This window comes from Mustela erminea, chromosome 18 (assembly GCF_009829155.1).
Source record: "Mustela erminea isolate mMusErm1 chromosome 18, mMusErm1.Pri, whole genome shotgun sequence".
Classification (NCBI taxonomy): domain Eukaryota; kingdom Metazoa; phylum Chordata; class Mammalia; order Carnivora; family Mustelidae; genus Mustela; species Mustela erminea.
In genome coordinates this window covers 10,007,500-10,022,806 of record NC_045631.1, presented here as the reverse complement: position 1 = coordinate 10,022,806, position 15,307 = coordinate 10,007,500, and the positions used below count along the sequence as shown (strand labels likewise).

The 15,307-nt window shown below is 38.7% G+C and overlaps 1 protein-coding gene across 5 annotated transcripts in view; it reads right to left on the bottom strand.

Moving 5' to 3' along the window:
- Positions 1-15,307, bottom strand: part of AKAP10 (A-kinase anchoring protein 10) — an 81,509-nt gene that overhangs the window by 19,669 nt on the left and 46,533 nt on the right. For all 5 annotated transcript variants that reach the window (XR_004280469.1, XM_032320241.1, XM_032320242.1 and 2 more), the window contains 6 exons: positions 13,890-13,974; positions 12,966-13,089; positions 11,563-11,699; positions 8,477-8,621; positions 5,748-5,921; positions 766-875 (listed from right to left, as the gene is read on the bottom strand). Coding sequence is in view for 4 of the 5 variants with exons in the window: in XM_032320241.1 (XP_032176132.1) it covers positions 766-875; positions 5,748-5,921; positions 8,477-8,621; positions 11,563-11,699; positions 12,966-13,089; positions 13,890-13,974 (775 nt within the window). In the remaining variant the exon portion in view is untranslated. The remainder of the gene's footprint in view (positions 1-765; positions 876-5,747; positions 5,922-8,476; positions 8,622-11,562; positions 11,700-12,965; positions 13,090-13,889; positions 13,975-15,307) is intronic.

The following is a 15,307-nucleotide window of genomic DNA, read 5'->3' as shown; positions in this document are numbered from 1 at the left end:
TTTAGGGCTACTGTTCCTAGCAAGTCCTCATTTCAAATGTGATTGCAATACACCAACAGATACAAATTTGTCTTCTTTGAGAAAAATTTCAGGAAGATGCCAAAACCATAACGCTAAAACAAACACTGAAAACTATCTTTAAAGATGTGGAAAAGTCATTACTTCTCTATTTCTGACCCATTTTATACATTATCTGTTAAAACTGATTTATTTTACACACCAAAATACTTACAGAAGTAAACCATCTTGCAATTGACAGACTTATTTATTTTGTTTTTATATTTTATTTATTTGACAGAGAGAGAGAGAGAGAATGAAAGAGAGAGCACAAGCAGGGAGAGCGACAGGCAGAGAGAGGGAGAAGCAAGCTCCCTACTGAGTAGGGAGCCAGATGCAGGGCTCGATCCCAGGACCCTGGGATCAGGACCTAAGCCAAGGCAGCCGCTCAACTGACTGAGCCACCCAGGCACCCCAACAGACTGTCTTAATTAAGGCTGTAAGTAAATGAACCAACCATTCCCTAATAAATACAACCTTTGCTAATTAATCCAATAGGCTTACTGTCCACCATTTGCCAATAAGTGGCAGAGCCAAGATTAAAACTGAGGAAGTCACTCCTGAGCCTCCACTCTTAACTGTGGTCTACTGGATACTCTATGTAAAAATGTAACAGTAGATTATAAAAATTTTTAAATTTTAAATAAAAAAATAGAAGATGCAAAATTCAGTAGACTTGTAAAAATTCTTGATACCAGTTAAACTTACCCTGCGTATGTCCGCTGATACAGAGATTCTGGGTCCAGACTTGCAGCATCCACAATTATCGCTTCATCAAAATTTTTCAGAATTTTAACACTGGCTTTTTTCATACTGGACTACAAGAGAAATTGTAAAATTAATAGTTACTCAGGAATCAAACAGTCCTAAGTTTGGATTATGACAGAGTTGTATAAAATCTTCAGTATTTGAAATACATGTAATTCTCACTCAACTTCAACATTATGGAGATGTTGAACAGCAATGATTATGAAATACAAAATACAACTAAAGTACAGTATTACAATGTACAACATACACTATTTATTGCCAAATCTGTTTGTCTTCTTAATGATCTATGTTCCAACAAATGTGCTATCTTCACGAGTATTACCTTCCCAAGTATGTAGGACTTGTATCCACCCAGACATAGTTCAGCTAACTTTTACAAATAAACATGAATACTTCTGACTTTCAGTGAGGCTACATAACAAAGGAGAGGCTAAAGAAAACTTTCTAAAATGACCAGCTAGATGAGTATATACTAAGTTCCCCTCCAGCATGTCATCTCCCACTCCTCATCCCACAAAAAAGTCAGAATTGGTATTTCTAGGAAATACCGGAGCCACGGGTTTTCCTAGATATTCCACCTCTAAAAATTCAATTACAGTCAGACTTAGCTCCACAGAATGACTAATACACAAGATTATTATTCACTGTAGCATTGTTTAAAATAACAAAAGATGGGAATGTGCTTAATATACATGACTAAGGTATAGGTTAAATTAAAATAAAAACTGAACAGACACTTATTATAGAACACACCCTACAGTGTGGGGGGAGGGAGTTCTCTTTAAGTAACAAGAAGGGTAAATAATTAAAGAGGCACCAGGGCGCCTGGGTGGCTCAGTTGGCTAAGCGCCCCCTTCAGGTCAGTTCAGGTCCTGCACTGGGCTCCCCGTTCAGTGTGGAAGTATATGCTTCTCCCTTTGCTTCACCCCCTTCCAGACCCCCGGCTTGTGCTCTCCCTCTTGTTCACTCTCTTTCTCTCAAATAAAGGTATCCAGAAGAAAACTATTAGAGCTAACAAATGAATTTAGTAAAGTTACAAGGTACAAGATCAGCACAGAAAGTTTATTCCTATGCATTACCAATGAAGAATAAGAAAATGAAATTAAGAAAATAATTCTAATTATAATGGCATCAAAAAGAATAAAATATTCAGGAAAAAAAAGACCCATGGAAATACAAAACTTGTACACTGAGACCCTACAAAACTATGATGAAAGAAATTAAAGACAGCTTAAATAGGTGGATGACATCCCACGTTCATGGACTGGAAAAAGACTTAATACTGTTAAAATGGCAATAGAGCCCAAAGGAACCTACAGATTCAATGAAAACCCAATTTTAAAATTCATATGAAATTGAGGGACCCAGAACAGCCACAATAATCTGACAATTGAATAAAACAAAGTTGGAGGACACACAGTCCTGATTTCAAAACTTGTAAAGCTGTAGTAATCAAAACAATGTAGTACTGGCATAAGATACATGTAGATCAATGTAGTAGAACTGAGAATTCCAGAAATAAATTTAAGGTCAAATGATTTTTGACAAAGATGCTAAGATCGTTCAATGATAAAAGAATATAGTTCTATCAACAGATGGTTCTGGGACAACTAGATATCCACATGCAAAAAAAAAAATAAATAAAGTTGGCCCTACCTCACACAACATGCAAACTAACTCAAAATGGATCAAAGGCCTAAAACTCTTAGAAGAAAATACAGGTGGGTATGGGGAGTGACTGCTTAATGTTCCATTTGCGAGGTTTCCATTTGGGGCGATGATAAAGGCTGGAACCAGATAGCGGTAATGGTTGCACAACACTGAATATATACTAAATGTCACCGAATTAGACATTTCATAATAGTTAACTTTGTTAGGTGAATTTTATCTCAATTTTTAAAAAATTATATTTCTTATGCTTACAATGAAAATATGAATATAAGAAAAAATTCCCTTTGTAATAGTATCAAAAAGAATAAAATATTTAGGGGCGCCTGGGTGGCTCAGTGGGTCAAGCCTCTGCCTTCGGCTCAGGTCATGATTCCAGGGTCCTGGGATCAAGCTCCACGTCGGGCTCTCTACTCAGCGGGGAGCCTGCTTCTTCCTCTCTCTTTGCCTGCCTCTCTGCCTACTTGTGATCTCTCTCTGTCAAATAAATAAATAAAATCTTTAAAAAAAAAAAAGAATAAAATATTTAAAAGAAACAAGAAATGCAAAACTGATATTTGAAAACTACAAAATGTAATTGGAAGAAATTAAAGAAGATTTGAAATAGATGAAAGCTATCCTACGTTCATGGGTCAGAATATTTAATATCATTATGACGGCAATTTGTCCCAAACTGATCGATGGAACTGATGCACTTCCCCATCAGAATTCTGGCTGGAGTCTTCATAGAAGTTGACAAACTAATCCTTAAATGCATTTGAAAACTCAAGGGACCTCGAATAGTCAAAACAATCTTGAAAAAAGAACTAAGTGGGAAGACTCACTTCCTTCCTGATTTCAAAACTTGTTACTCAAGGAAAGGTAATTAGGACAGAGTTAAACAATTGTCATTTCAGCTAAGAATTCTACTTCTAGGTGTGTGTGTGTGTGTGTATATATATATATATATATATGAGAAATGAAAACCTATATCCACACAAAAACTTGTACAACAGCATTATCTGTAATAATCAAAAGACAGAAACAATCCAAATGTCCATCAATTGATGTATAAATAAAATGTGGTATGAGTGTACAACAGAGTATTATTTGGCCATAAAAGGAATAGAGTTCTGGGGTGCCTGGGTGGTTCAATCAGTTGAGCGCTGGACTCTTGATTTTGGCTCAGGTCATGACGTCAGGGTCCTGGGACCGGACCCAGTGACAGGCTCCCTGCTCAGTGGGGAGTCTGCTTCTCCCTCTGCCCCTCCCCTTAGCTCACACTGTCTCTCTCTCTCTCTAGTAAATGACTTTTTTTAAACTACCACCACCAACAACAAAACAAACAAAAAAAGGAATAAAGTGCTGATACATGCTAAACATGGCTGAACCTTGAAAACAGCACACTAAATGAGAGAAGGCTATCGCAAAAGACCATACATCATATGGTTCCAATTATATGAAATGTCCAGAATAGGCAAATCTATAGAAACAGAAAATAGATTAGCAGTAGCTTAGGGCTGGAAGAATTGCAGGATATGGATGGTATTAGTTAAAGGATACAGGGTTTCTCAGATGAAAAACTTTAAACTGGCTTTGGTGACAGTTGAGCAATTCTATGAATATACTAAAATCACCAAATGATACAACATAAATGGGTGAACTGTATGGTATATGAATTATATCTCAATAAAGCTGTACTAAAAAAAGAGTATATATAAACTGATTTCAATTACGTAACTAAATAGGTAAAACTAACCGATGCCATCAAAAATCAGGATAGTAGCTATTCTAGCAGGGAGGACGGTGACTAGAAGAGGGCACAAGAGGGTTTATGATGTACTTATAATGTCATGTTTCCTGATCTGGATGCTAGATACACAGATCAAGTCTGTTTATGAAAATTCTTCAAGCTACATATAGTTATGATATACTGAGTTTTCTGTATATATACTATACTTCAACCTAAAATGTAAGAATACATTTTAAGGTCAGCAGCTAGAACTTTTAAGTGCTGAAGTAACAACTAAACATTCTAGCCTATCTCAAAAAGCAAAATGGCAACCACATTCGGCAGGTCACCATACATAAGCTAAATAGGAAGAAAATGTACTAAGGAGAGCCTTGTTGATGGTGATAAGCAGTACTGTCACAGAAACTAAGAAAATTTATCCAAGGCCCTGTGTCAAAAAATCTGAAGTAGGGGCGCCTGGGTGGCTCAGTGGGGTGAGGCCTCTGCCTTCGGCTCAGGTCATGATCCCGGGGTCCTAGGATAGAGCCCCACATCGGGCTCTCTGCTCCGCAGGGAGCCTGCTTCCTCCCCTCTCTCCCTCTCTGCCTACCTCTCTGCCTACTTGTGATTTCTCTCTCTCTGTCAAATAAACAAAATCTTAAAAAAAAAAAAAAAATCTGAAGTGTTATGTATGTGTCAACAGTGTGATGTGAAAATAATTATGCTCTGTTATGCTGAAGAACCCTAGACAGGGAATATGTTCTGGCTCTACACTTACTGTGTGATTTTAATACAATTAGTTAACTTCGTAGTATCTTTCTAGATCTCTTCTCTTGGCGACAACCCATTTCATTCAATTTGGGGGAGAATCAGATAAGGTTTGATACAGGAAAGCACTCCAAAAAACGAAAAAAGATTAAGGAAATGTACAACGGCACTACAGTTCAAAATGAAACCAGAAACTCTTCAGTGAAATACAATATTAAGAATTATGAAGAATTATTCTAGGGGTTCTTGGGTGGCACAATCGGTTACGTCCGACTCTTGGTTTCAGCTCAGGTCGGATCTCAGGAAGATCAAGTCTGCTCCGTACAGTGTGGAGTCTCCTTGGGGTTCTCTCTCCTTCTCTCCCTCTCCCTTCTCTCCCTTCTGCTCATGTTCACATGCACTGTCTCCTCAAATAAATAAGTAAATCTTAAAAGAAAAAGCATTTCAAATGTAGTCACTAAAATTTCCCAAATAATTCCACAAAGAGCTCTTCAGAGGCTATAAATGCATATCATGTTGTCTGATTACTGAAAGCCACAGCTAGAGTGTCAGGCAGAGTAACGGCCTGAATGAAACAACACAGTACCTTCCAATATAATACACCGTTAATCACTATGACATGTTTATTGAGACATATAGTAAGTAAGGCTAATTTTATTTTCTACTTTGTTTCTTCTACAACAAAAACTTCCAAACCGTATCTGCTACTGGTATTTGAAGGAAAGGATCCATACACCTCTCTTCCGATCGCCAGAGGCTAACTGATGAGTACCTGAGAAGCTGAGCTGTCTGGACCACCAGGGTGAGAGTCCTCAGGAGGGCCCACAGAGCCGTGGGCAGTCAGGGAAACATTTCCTCCCGGAAATTCATCTCCTCGGACCGAATGGATGAGATCATTCAAATACTTATAATAAAGATTGCTGGACAAAAAGCCAGGCAAAAAGACCTGGAAGAGAGGATAAGCATCACTTTAAAGGTGGATTCAAATACAATTAAAATCCCTCCAGCTAGCACATAGGGCTTTGCTTTTCCTTGCTACGCTCCATGTATTACCCCTTCGTGTACAGTTTATGTTGTGACTAAAATTACAATTTATAGGTGTCCCCCCACCCAAGAGCTTGCCATAAAACTATTACATAGACTTGATATTTAGACTTCTTAGTGACCAGAAAACATGCAGGGAGTGGATCTAATCTGAAATGAGATTTTTCTGGTTATAAAGTCTTTATGTGGGGCGCCTGGGTGGCTCAGTGGGTTAAGCCACTGCCTTCTGCTCGGGTCATGATCTCAGGGTCCTGGGATCGAGCCCCGCATCGGGCTCTCTGCTCAGCAGGGAGCCTGCTTCCTTCTCTCTCTGCCTGCCTCTCTGCCTACTTGTGATCTCTATCTGTCAAATAAATAAATTCTTTTAAAAAAAAAATAATAAAGTCTTTATGTATTTATTATTATTATTATTATTATTTACTTCTGAACTGATTTCCTTAAGATAAATTATCAGGCATGTGATTATTGAGTTAAACAGTGTGAGTGTTTTAGCTTTTTTTTTTTTTTTTTTTTAAAGATTTTATTTATTTATTTGAGAGAGAGAGAATGAGAGAGAGCGCATGAGAGGAGAGGGGTCGGGGAGAAGCAGAGATGAGCAGGGAGCCCGATGTGGGACTCGATCCCAGGACTCCTGGACCATGACCTGAGCCCAAGGCAGTTGCTTAACCAACTGAGCCATTCAGACACCCTATTTTAGCTTTGATATATGTGGCCAATTTACTCTTCAGAAGGATGCTGTCAATTTATATCACTGGCAATATATCAAGGTCTCTGTTTTGACACAGGCTTTCCAATACCAGATATGTTTTTCCAAATCACTGTTAATAAGTGCATAATGATAATATGGATATTTTTATTTACATTTAAAAATTGTGGGTGGGGGGATGGGTGAGCCTGGTGGTGGGTATTATGGAGGGCACATATCACATGGAACACTGGGTGTGGTGCATAAACAATGCATCTTGGAACACTGTATCAAAAACTAATGATGTATTTTATAGTGACTAACATAACACAATAAAAAAAATAAAAATAATTAATGATGCTGAATAAGTTCCCATGTTTATTACTGGCATTTCCTACTACCAACTTTTCCTTCAGAGCAGTTAGCACATGACTGTAAGTTATCTGTGTTTCATGTGTGCCTTCATTATAGACAGAGGTCAAGGAGGGCAGAAGCCACGTTTCTTCTATCACTGAAACGCCGATACCTAACACAAAAATTCTCAAAGTACTGATGAAAAAATCATCCACGTCTTTTTCTCATTTATCTACTTGACAGTATTCTTAAAATTAGTGTAAGTTCTTTACATATGCACATTTTATAAGAAATATTTTCACATTGTTTTTCTCTGTATTTTAATTTTACTTTATTAAGAACATTTACAGGGGCGCCTGGGTGGCTCAGTGGGTTAAGCCACTGCCTTTGGCTCGGGTCATGATCTCAGGGTCCTGGGATCGAGTCCCACATCGGGCTCTCTGCTCAGCAGGGAGCCTGCTTCCTCCTCTCTCTATGCCTGCCTCTCTGCCTACTTGTGATCTCTGTCAAATAAATAAATAAAATCTTTAAAAAAAGAAAGAAAAAAGAAAATACATTCTTTATATGATACAGATTTGGAACTTTTCCTTTACGATCAGAAAGATTTTAATTTTAATCATGAAAAAATTTTCATCTCTGGGCAATAGCTCATACTCTATTCAGTTTACCATGAGCTTTTTAATGATTTGATTTTTATATGTAACTCTTCCACATTTCTGAAATTCAGTTTTTACATGTATTATTCAACAGTGCTTACTTAATCCTTTTCCACCTAGATACACATGACATATATAAGCAACATAACTTCATGGGCTTATCCTGGGCTCTGTGCAATTCCTGGTAAAATCTGCTCTAGTTCATTAGAAAAAGAAATCATTCACAAATTCTAATACCTTATTATTAAGCTATTAGTGATACCCCATGAGTTACAATATACGAAACTAGTGTTCAAACCTCATTGATAGATACTGATAAAATGTTTGGATCATTTTAAGCAAATTTGCCTAATACTGCTATCTAATTATTTTTGAAAATTTAATAATAAAGGCAGTAATAATAGCCACTAACATATTTTAATGCTTATATGTGTTGGACGTAATGCTAGTAAGAAGAACTTTGTATGTCTTACCTCATTTTCCTCCTTAAAATAACTTTTAGGTAAGTATCCAAATTATCTCCATTTTAGAGGATAACAGAAACCGGAATTAAAGAACTTCAGTAACAGCCTGAGGTCACTCAGCCTATCAAGGCTAAAGTAATACATACAAAGTCAGACTCAAGGCCTGTGCTCTTAACCACTATGCTCCACTGCTTCAATTTTCCAGTTTTGTTACATTTGGTTTTTTCCCGTGTTATGTTTTCTGGGTTTCACCAGTAAAAACTTCCTGCAGTTTAATATTTTTGAAGTTCTTGGTTACCTTCTCCATGGTTGTCCAGGCCTGACGTAATGGAGTTGTGAAACAGTTAGGGAGTGGCCCACCTTCCCTGCAGATATTGGATTCAATTTCTAATCGTACAACATCATCAAATCCAAGAGGATGTGTGGCCTGGAGGGAGAAATACCTGTGGTATAAAGACAGCCAAAGTCAAACCAAATTGCCTAGCCAGGATAAGCAACTTTTGGCACCTACTCTTCTATGAGGCTACTTGATTCAGCCTGTGGACCTAGGACTTGAGAGCTGGCTTCTAGAAGCCGTGCTGCAACCTTTATTCCCACAGCCCCAAAGGTATCTGGGTCAACTTGCTACCTTTCTCTGTCCTTCCATTTTCCTCAGTTCTTGTTTTAAGATTGCTGAGGGTCAGGCTACAAAAAGAAAAAGAAACAAATCACACATATTTAATGGGCCCCTATTCTCTGTTCAACACCCAGGAGACAGAAATGAACTTAAAAGAGGGTAAGACACAGTTCTTCCCTCTGGAAAGGGAGCAGAAAAGATCTCTGCATCGGACACAATGAGAAAACACCACTGTAGCTACAAGGCACAAGTCAAACATGCAGGAATTCAAACTATGATAGCGCTGAGGGTCAAGTAGATGGATTTCACTTATTTGGATAGAATGACAGGACTTGATGAGGAGTGGGTGTAGAAGGGAAAAGGAGTAATCAATGATACCTCAAAGATTTCTAACTTCACAAGATATAATGCAAAACTACTGTTTTGGTAAGTGGATTATAAGGTAGACACCAAAAAAAGGATTAAAAGCAAAAAATATATGCATGTTCTCTTCCAAGCATTCTAGGGACTTCTAAATCTTATCTGTGATACAAACACAGAAAGACTGATCAGGTATGTTTGTGATGATACATACATAAGATGCAAAACCAAGGGGCGCCTGGGTGGCTCAATGGGTTAAAGCCTCTGCCTTTGGCTCAGGTCATGATCCCAGGGTCCTGGGATCGAGCCCCGCATCGGGCTCTCTGCTTAGTGGGGAGCCTGCTTCCCCCTCTCTCTCTGCCTGCCTCTCTGCCTACTTGTGATCTCTCTGTTTCTGTCAAATAAATAAACAAAAATCTTTAAAAAAAAAAAAAAAGATGCAAAACCAAATGGGCATGGGGGCCGGGGTAGTTCAGTCAGCTGAGTGTCCAACTCTTGATTTCGGTTCAGGTCATGATCTCAGGGTCATGGGATGGAGCCCACTGTCGGGCTCCAGACTCAGCAGGGAATCTGCTTGAGATTCTCGATTCTTTCCCTCACCATCTGCCCTTCCCCACTTCATATGCTTGCTCGCACTCTACCTCTCAAATAAAAATAATAATAATAATAATAATAAATCTTTTAAAAACCTCAAGAACTGGGATTGGTGAAGTCAAATTTGGCACAATGAACTTGACAAAGTGACAGTGCCAGTGGGATGCCATACAGCGATCTTCATTTAAAAATGGCTCCCAATGTGAAAATGGGATCCAGTGGGCAAACAGGGTCTCTGCTCTGGGTGGCTACTGAACTCCAGCCAGGACCTTGGTACTAGTGTCACTCTTCTATTTTAGCATTAAAATAAAATTAAAAAAAAATTTTGTTATTAGCCTTTTCGTAAACAGTCTCCCAACTTGTAAAAACAAGTTGGCAAATATTCCTCCATGATTTGAATTTTGGGGCACATCAGACCAAATTTCTAAAAGAAAACACTTGCTATTTCCAAATCCATATTAGCAATGTTTCTTATGTAATATTTCTCACAAATGTATTATACTGAAACAAACAATGGCAAAACATGAAGATCTGCAATCCAGCTCAAGTTCTGCCACTAACTTGCCCCGTGACTTTGAGAAAAAAGAGTCTTCATTTTCTTGTCTGCAAAATGGGAAAACTAGACTAGATCCCGAATCTGGCTACCCATCAACATCATCTGGGGTATCTTCTAAAAATAAAGATTCCTGGGTCATGCCTCAAACGTGCTGAATCAGAATCTCTTAGAGCGGAGGGCTGGAAATCTATTTTTAACAAGCTTCCAGCTGGTTCTTATGCAGACAGCCCAGCACGGACCTACAGAGCAGTGCTCAGGAACCGCTGACCTAGATGCGCGCTCAGCTCTCTTGCAACCCTGACATCCCGTGGTTTTCCTCTACTGTCAAGTTATCCTCTCAGCGGTTGCTTGTGGATACAAATAGCACATTACTTTTCTTTACAGAATTAAGAAAAATTAAATGAAAATTAAAAGACTGACACAGCTGGAGGCGCCTGGGTGGTTCAGTCGTTAAGTGTCTGCCTTTGGCTCAGGCCCCGATCCCAGGGACCTAGGATCGAACCCCGCATCGGGCTCCCTGCTCGGTGGGAAGCCTGCTTCTCCCTTTCCCACTCCCCCTGCTTGTGTTCCCTTTCTTGCTGTGTCTCTGCCAAATAAATAAATAAAATCTTTAAAAAAAAAAAAAAAAGGGTGACATGGCTGACCACAGGCTTAGCACTCGACTGTCCAGATGTTCTCAGTTCTGTTCACTGTAAGATTTTGCCATCCTTTCATTTTCAATGAAGACCAATGAAAAACTCTTATTCAATGAGTAATAACTTGGCTGCACAGATCTGCATCAGAAATATGATACACCTGTACACAGATATCTAATACCCTTTACAATACATTCCCTTTAGTTTCATCTTCCTCTTAGATTGCCTACCCAAGTTTTACTAACCCAAATTCAAGTTTCCTGGAAGTGCCACACCCTAAGTTTCTCTGACTTTGCTTGTGCCAATGCCTCTGTCTAGCATGTTCTTTCCCGCCTTCTCCGGCTAGCAAAATTCAATTCATTATTCAGGTTTCAATTCAAATCTTTCTTCTGTGAAACCTCCCCTAACTCCACCACCATCATCCTTCTTGCCACACACAAACCACCCATTCCCCTAGCAGAAATATTTTTTTCTAAGAATCCTAAAATGTTCCATAGGAAAAGAGGCTTTTATGCTATTCCGTGTGAGCTCCTTGACAGCAAAAACTGGATTTGTCTTTACTTCTGATATACATATCAAATACTCAATATTTGCCAGACGCTGAATACATCAATAAAACTCACTTGTCATATAAAATCATGGCATCGTTCTGTGCCTCCTGTCCATCATACTGGCCCTTTTTGGCAGCAAGTTGCGACTGGAAGTTATCTGCTGCCAACCAGAACTGTAAGATATTCACTGCATCCTCTTTTTCCATGTACTAGGAAGGAAAAATACAAGAACACAAGACTATCAATAGATTTCTCTAACCATCTCTAATCCATTACCCCAACCATTAAAAATGTAAGACATATACAAAAAACAAAAACAAAAACAGATGTACTCGTTCAGTTCATGCCAGTCAGCAACTCACAGTCGCTCTTGAGACTGAAAAGTTGAAGATCATTCTCACAGAGGGGAAAAAACCAAACAACTAACAAAAACCCCACCACACTGCTGGGTACAAACTTAAGGGAACTGGAGTCAGAATCACAGTAAAGATGATCCGTGGTCCCTCAGTGGCTAACATACAAAAAGTAAACTTAGCAGACCAAGTCTTTTAAACCCAATCACTTCCATCCCTCCATGCAGCCACAGCAACCTGAACAAATGGGGCCTTAAACTTACGGGAAACAGAGGGAGTGAGAAAGCAAATCAATCAAAAGCTCTGTTCTTGGGAGAGGCAGAGTGCAAGTGTATACCTACGTTAATGTTTCGTGAGCCTGGAAAATCCTCTCCTCTCTACTTAATAGTCATCTGCTTTTGCAAGGAAAGAATTTCATTTGCTGAAACCTAACAAATATGCCTCAAAGAGATTAATCTACTCATTGCTTGAGAAATCCTATCAGGTGGCTAAAATAAAAGTGATGATAGTAGGAAAAATGTACTCCTTTTCTTTCTCTCTTCTGAAGTCTGGTCCACAAATATGTGTGCCCTGGAATCAAGTATAAAGTCTATGGTTTTAAAATGGCTCCAGAGGGGCGCCTGGGTGGCTCAGTGGGTTAAGCCGCTGCTTTCGGCTCAGGTCATGATCTCAGGGTCCTTGGATCGAGTCCCGCATCGGGCTCTCTGCTCAGCAGGGAGCCTGCTTCCTCCTCTCTCTCTCTGCCTGCCTCTCTGCCTACTTGTAATCTCTCTCTGTCAAATAAATAAGTAAAATCTTTAAAAAAAAAAATAAATAAATAAATAAATAAAATGGCTCCAGATAATTAAAAGTAGGTATTATCTTGTAAGAAGTTTAATTAAGTTTTCAAAATGAGAGTTATTTTACACTGAGTTTTCATGTTCTCTTTAATCTGACTGATATGCCATTAAAGTAATCTTGCCATTAGGTGTACAACTTAACCTAAGAAAATTATTTCATTCCAGTGATCTTTTTGGAAATGATTTGGCTCTTCCATGTTATTTTCTATAGAGGGGGGGCCCCAGCATTTCTAGTTTAGAGGCTGGAATGCTCTAACAGAGTGAAAGGAAATGCAGACTTTACCTCAGAGAAATAAAAGAGGGCTGACTCACAGAAGAGAATGTCAGCCAGGTAAACAGTCCCACTGGTCAGCACTTCAATCTGGTATTTACAGAAATGGTGACTTCGCAGAAACTCACTAAAGTGCCTGCACGTGGACAAAAAGGGAAAATTTGAGGGAATGATCAAGGAAAGAGCCTAACTGGGAAAAATATACTCTTTCCATTCTGTGCCTAGTATATCTTAAAAGCCTAGGTCAACACTACCTCTCCTCCCATGGTGTCGTTCCTGGTTCCTAGACCTGGAAGTAATCTCTCCCACCTCTTAAAACTTTGTAGCTTTCCTCTGGTATGTGACACAAGCTACCTCATATTACATGTAACCAAAGAACATACCCTACTTCTCTTAATAGGATGTAAGTTCCTTCAAAGCAGGTACTATATCTAACTATGCCTTGCAAAGAGCACCCTTTTCATAAATACTAAATGAATCAATATGTACATTTTTTTCCTTACGGGCATGCAAAAGTAATTCATCTAAAAAAAAAAAACTATGGAGGCAGTTTCAACAAATCTATGTGGATTTAGTAATAGAGCAACCATTAAGCTTAAAGCATGCGCTAACAAATTAGGGTATCTAACTGAACACGTGCATAGCTTAAATAAATTCTAATAGTCACACTATTCTAATAATCACCCCCAAATGACTTCAGAATTTTTAAAAAATTCTTTTAACTTAAGAAATACTAACATTAAAAACAAACATGTGTTTTATTTTTAAGAGTTCACATAATTATATTTAAAAGGCACCATGAACCAAGGTAGTCTTAGATATGCCTTTAAGATCCTGTAAACATTCAAAATACTTAAGTCCTCAAAAACTGATTCTTTGTAGTTGAGTGAACCCAAATCCCCAAACCCAAAATGTGAAAGTATGAAATTAACTTACTCTTGCTCCATTGCACTAAAGACTATGGACTGTGCCAAAACGAAACAGTTGGGATCCACCTGTCCATCTTCTCCACAAATCTTTGCTGTAAAAGAAATGGTAAATACATTTCTACTAAATCCAAACCATACACCTTTGTGGATCAGAGTAGGAAATAACTGGAGAGGCATACAAATCAGAAAGTTTTAAATAGAGCTAAGAAAAATACAGACGGACATACAATCTTGAGGTAGGAAAAATCTTTCTAACCATAGATATAAAGGCAGAAATCAAAAGATTCAATAGCATAAAATTAATTTCTATGCATTAACACACCCATAAAACAAAATTAAAAAGGCAAACTGGGGGGCGCCTGGGTGGCTCAGGGGGGTTAAGCCTCTGCCTTCAGCTCGGGTCATGATCTCAGGGTCCTGGAATCGAGCCCCACGTCGGGCTCTCTGCTCAGCGGGGAGCCTGCTTCCCCCTCTCTCTCTGCCTGCCTCTCTGCCTACTTGTGATCTCTGTCAAAATAAATAAAATCTTTTTTTTTTTTTAAAGGCAAAAGGGGGGGTGTGTGTGCAGCACCAATGACAGTTTACCCTGTATATGACAGATTATTATCATTCATATATCAAGAGCTCCTACAAACTAGTAAAAAATGTCCCCAAAGAAAAATGAGGAAAGGACATGAAGAAATAGTTTGCAAAAGGGGTGCCTGGCTGGCTCAGTCTGGAGGGGATGCTCACTCAGGGTTGTGAGTTTAAGCTCCATGCTGGCTGGGTGTAGAGATCACTAAAAAAAAAATTAAATAAACTTAAAAAAAAAAAAGAATAAACATAAAATGGTCAATATGAAAAAATATACATGCTCACTAGCAGTCAAATAAATATAACCACAAGTTAGAATAAGGAGGCACCCTACTGTTTGTCTAGTAAACTGGCACAAAATTGTTATAACAATGCACAAGTTTAATTTTTTAACACTGCACTGCCTTGCTTGGGCAAGGACATGGGAAAACGGACACTAACTAGGGTTAGTGAGAATATACTGGTATATCCTTTTCTGGAGAGCACTGTGGGAGTTTATAGCATAAGCTTTAAAAATAAACATGCCCTTTCAATCAGCAACTCTAAGACGGCAACTTAAAAGAGTTACGGATTTGTAAAAAAAGGTTTATCTGTAAAAACGTTTATCAGAATGTTGTTTGGTAGAAACACAAAATGCACTAAAATTAGGAATTACCTAAGTAAACCGCAGCACATCAGTAAGCTGGTTAGCCAGCTATTAAATATGGCTGGAAAAAACCATTCACCCACGATGGCTGGTTTCACCTAAAGTTCACGACCTTAGTGAGACCTGAATGAAACCCAAGGATCGTACTACAGTTTCCGGGTCCATTTACTCTCATACTCTGCCAGACAACACACAACCCAGTTTCT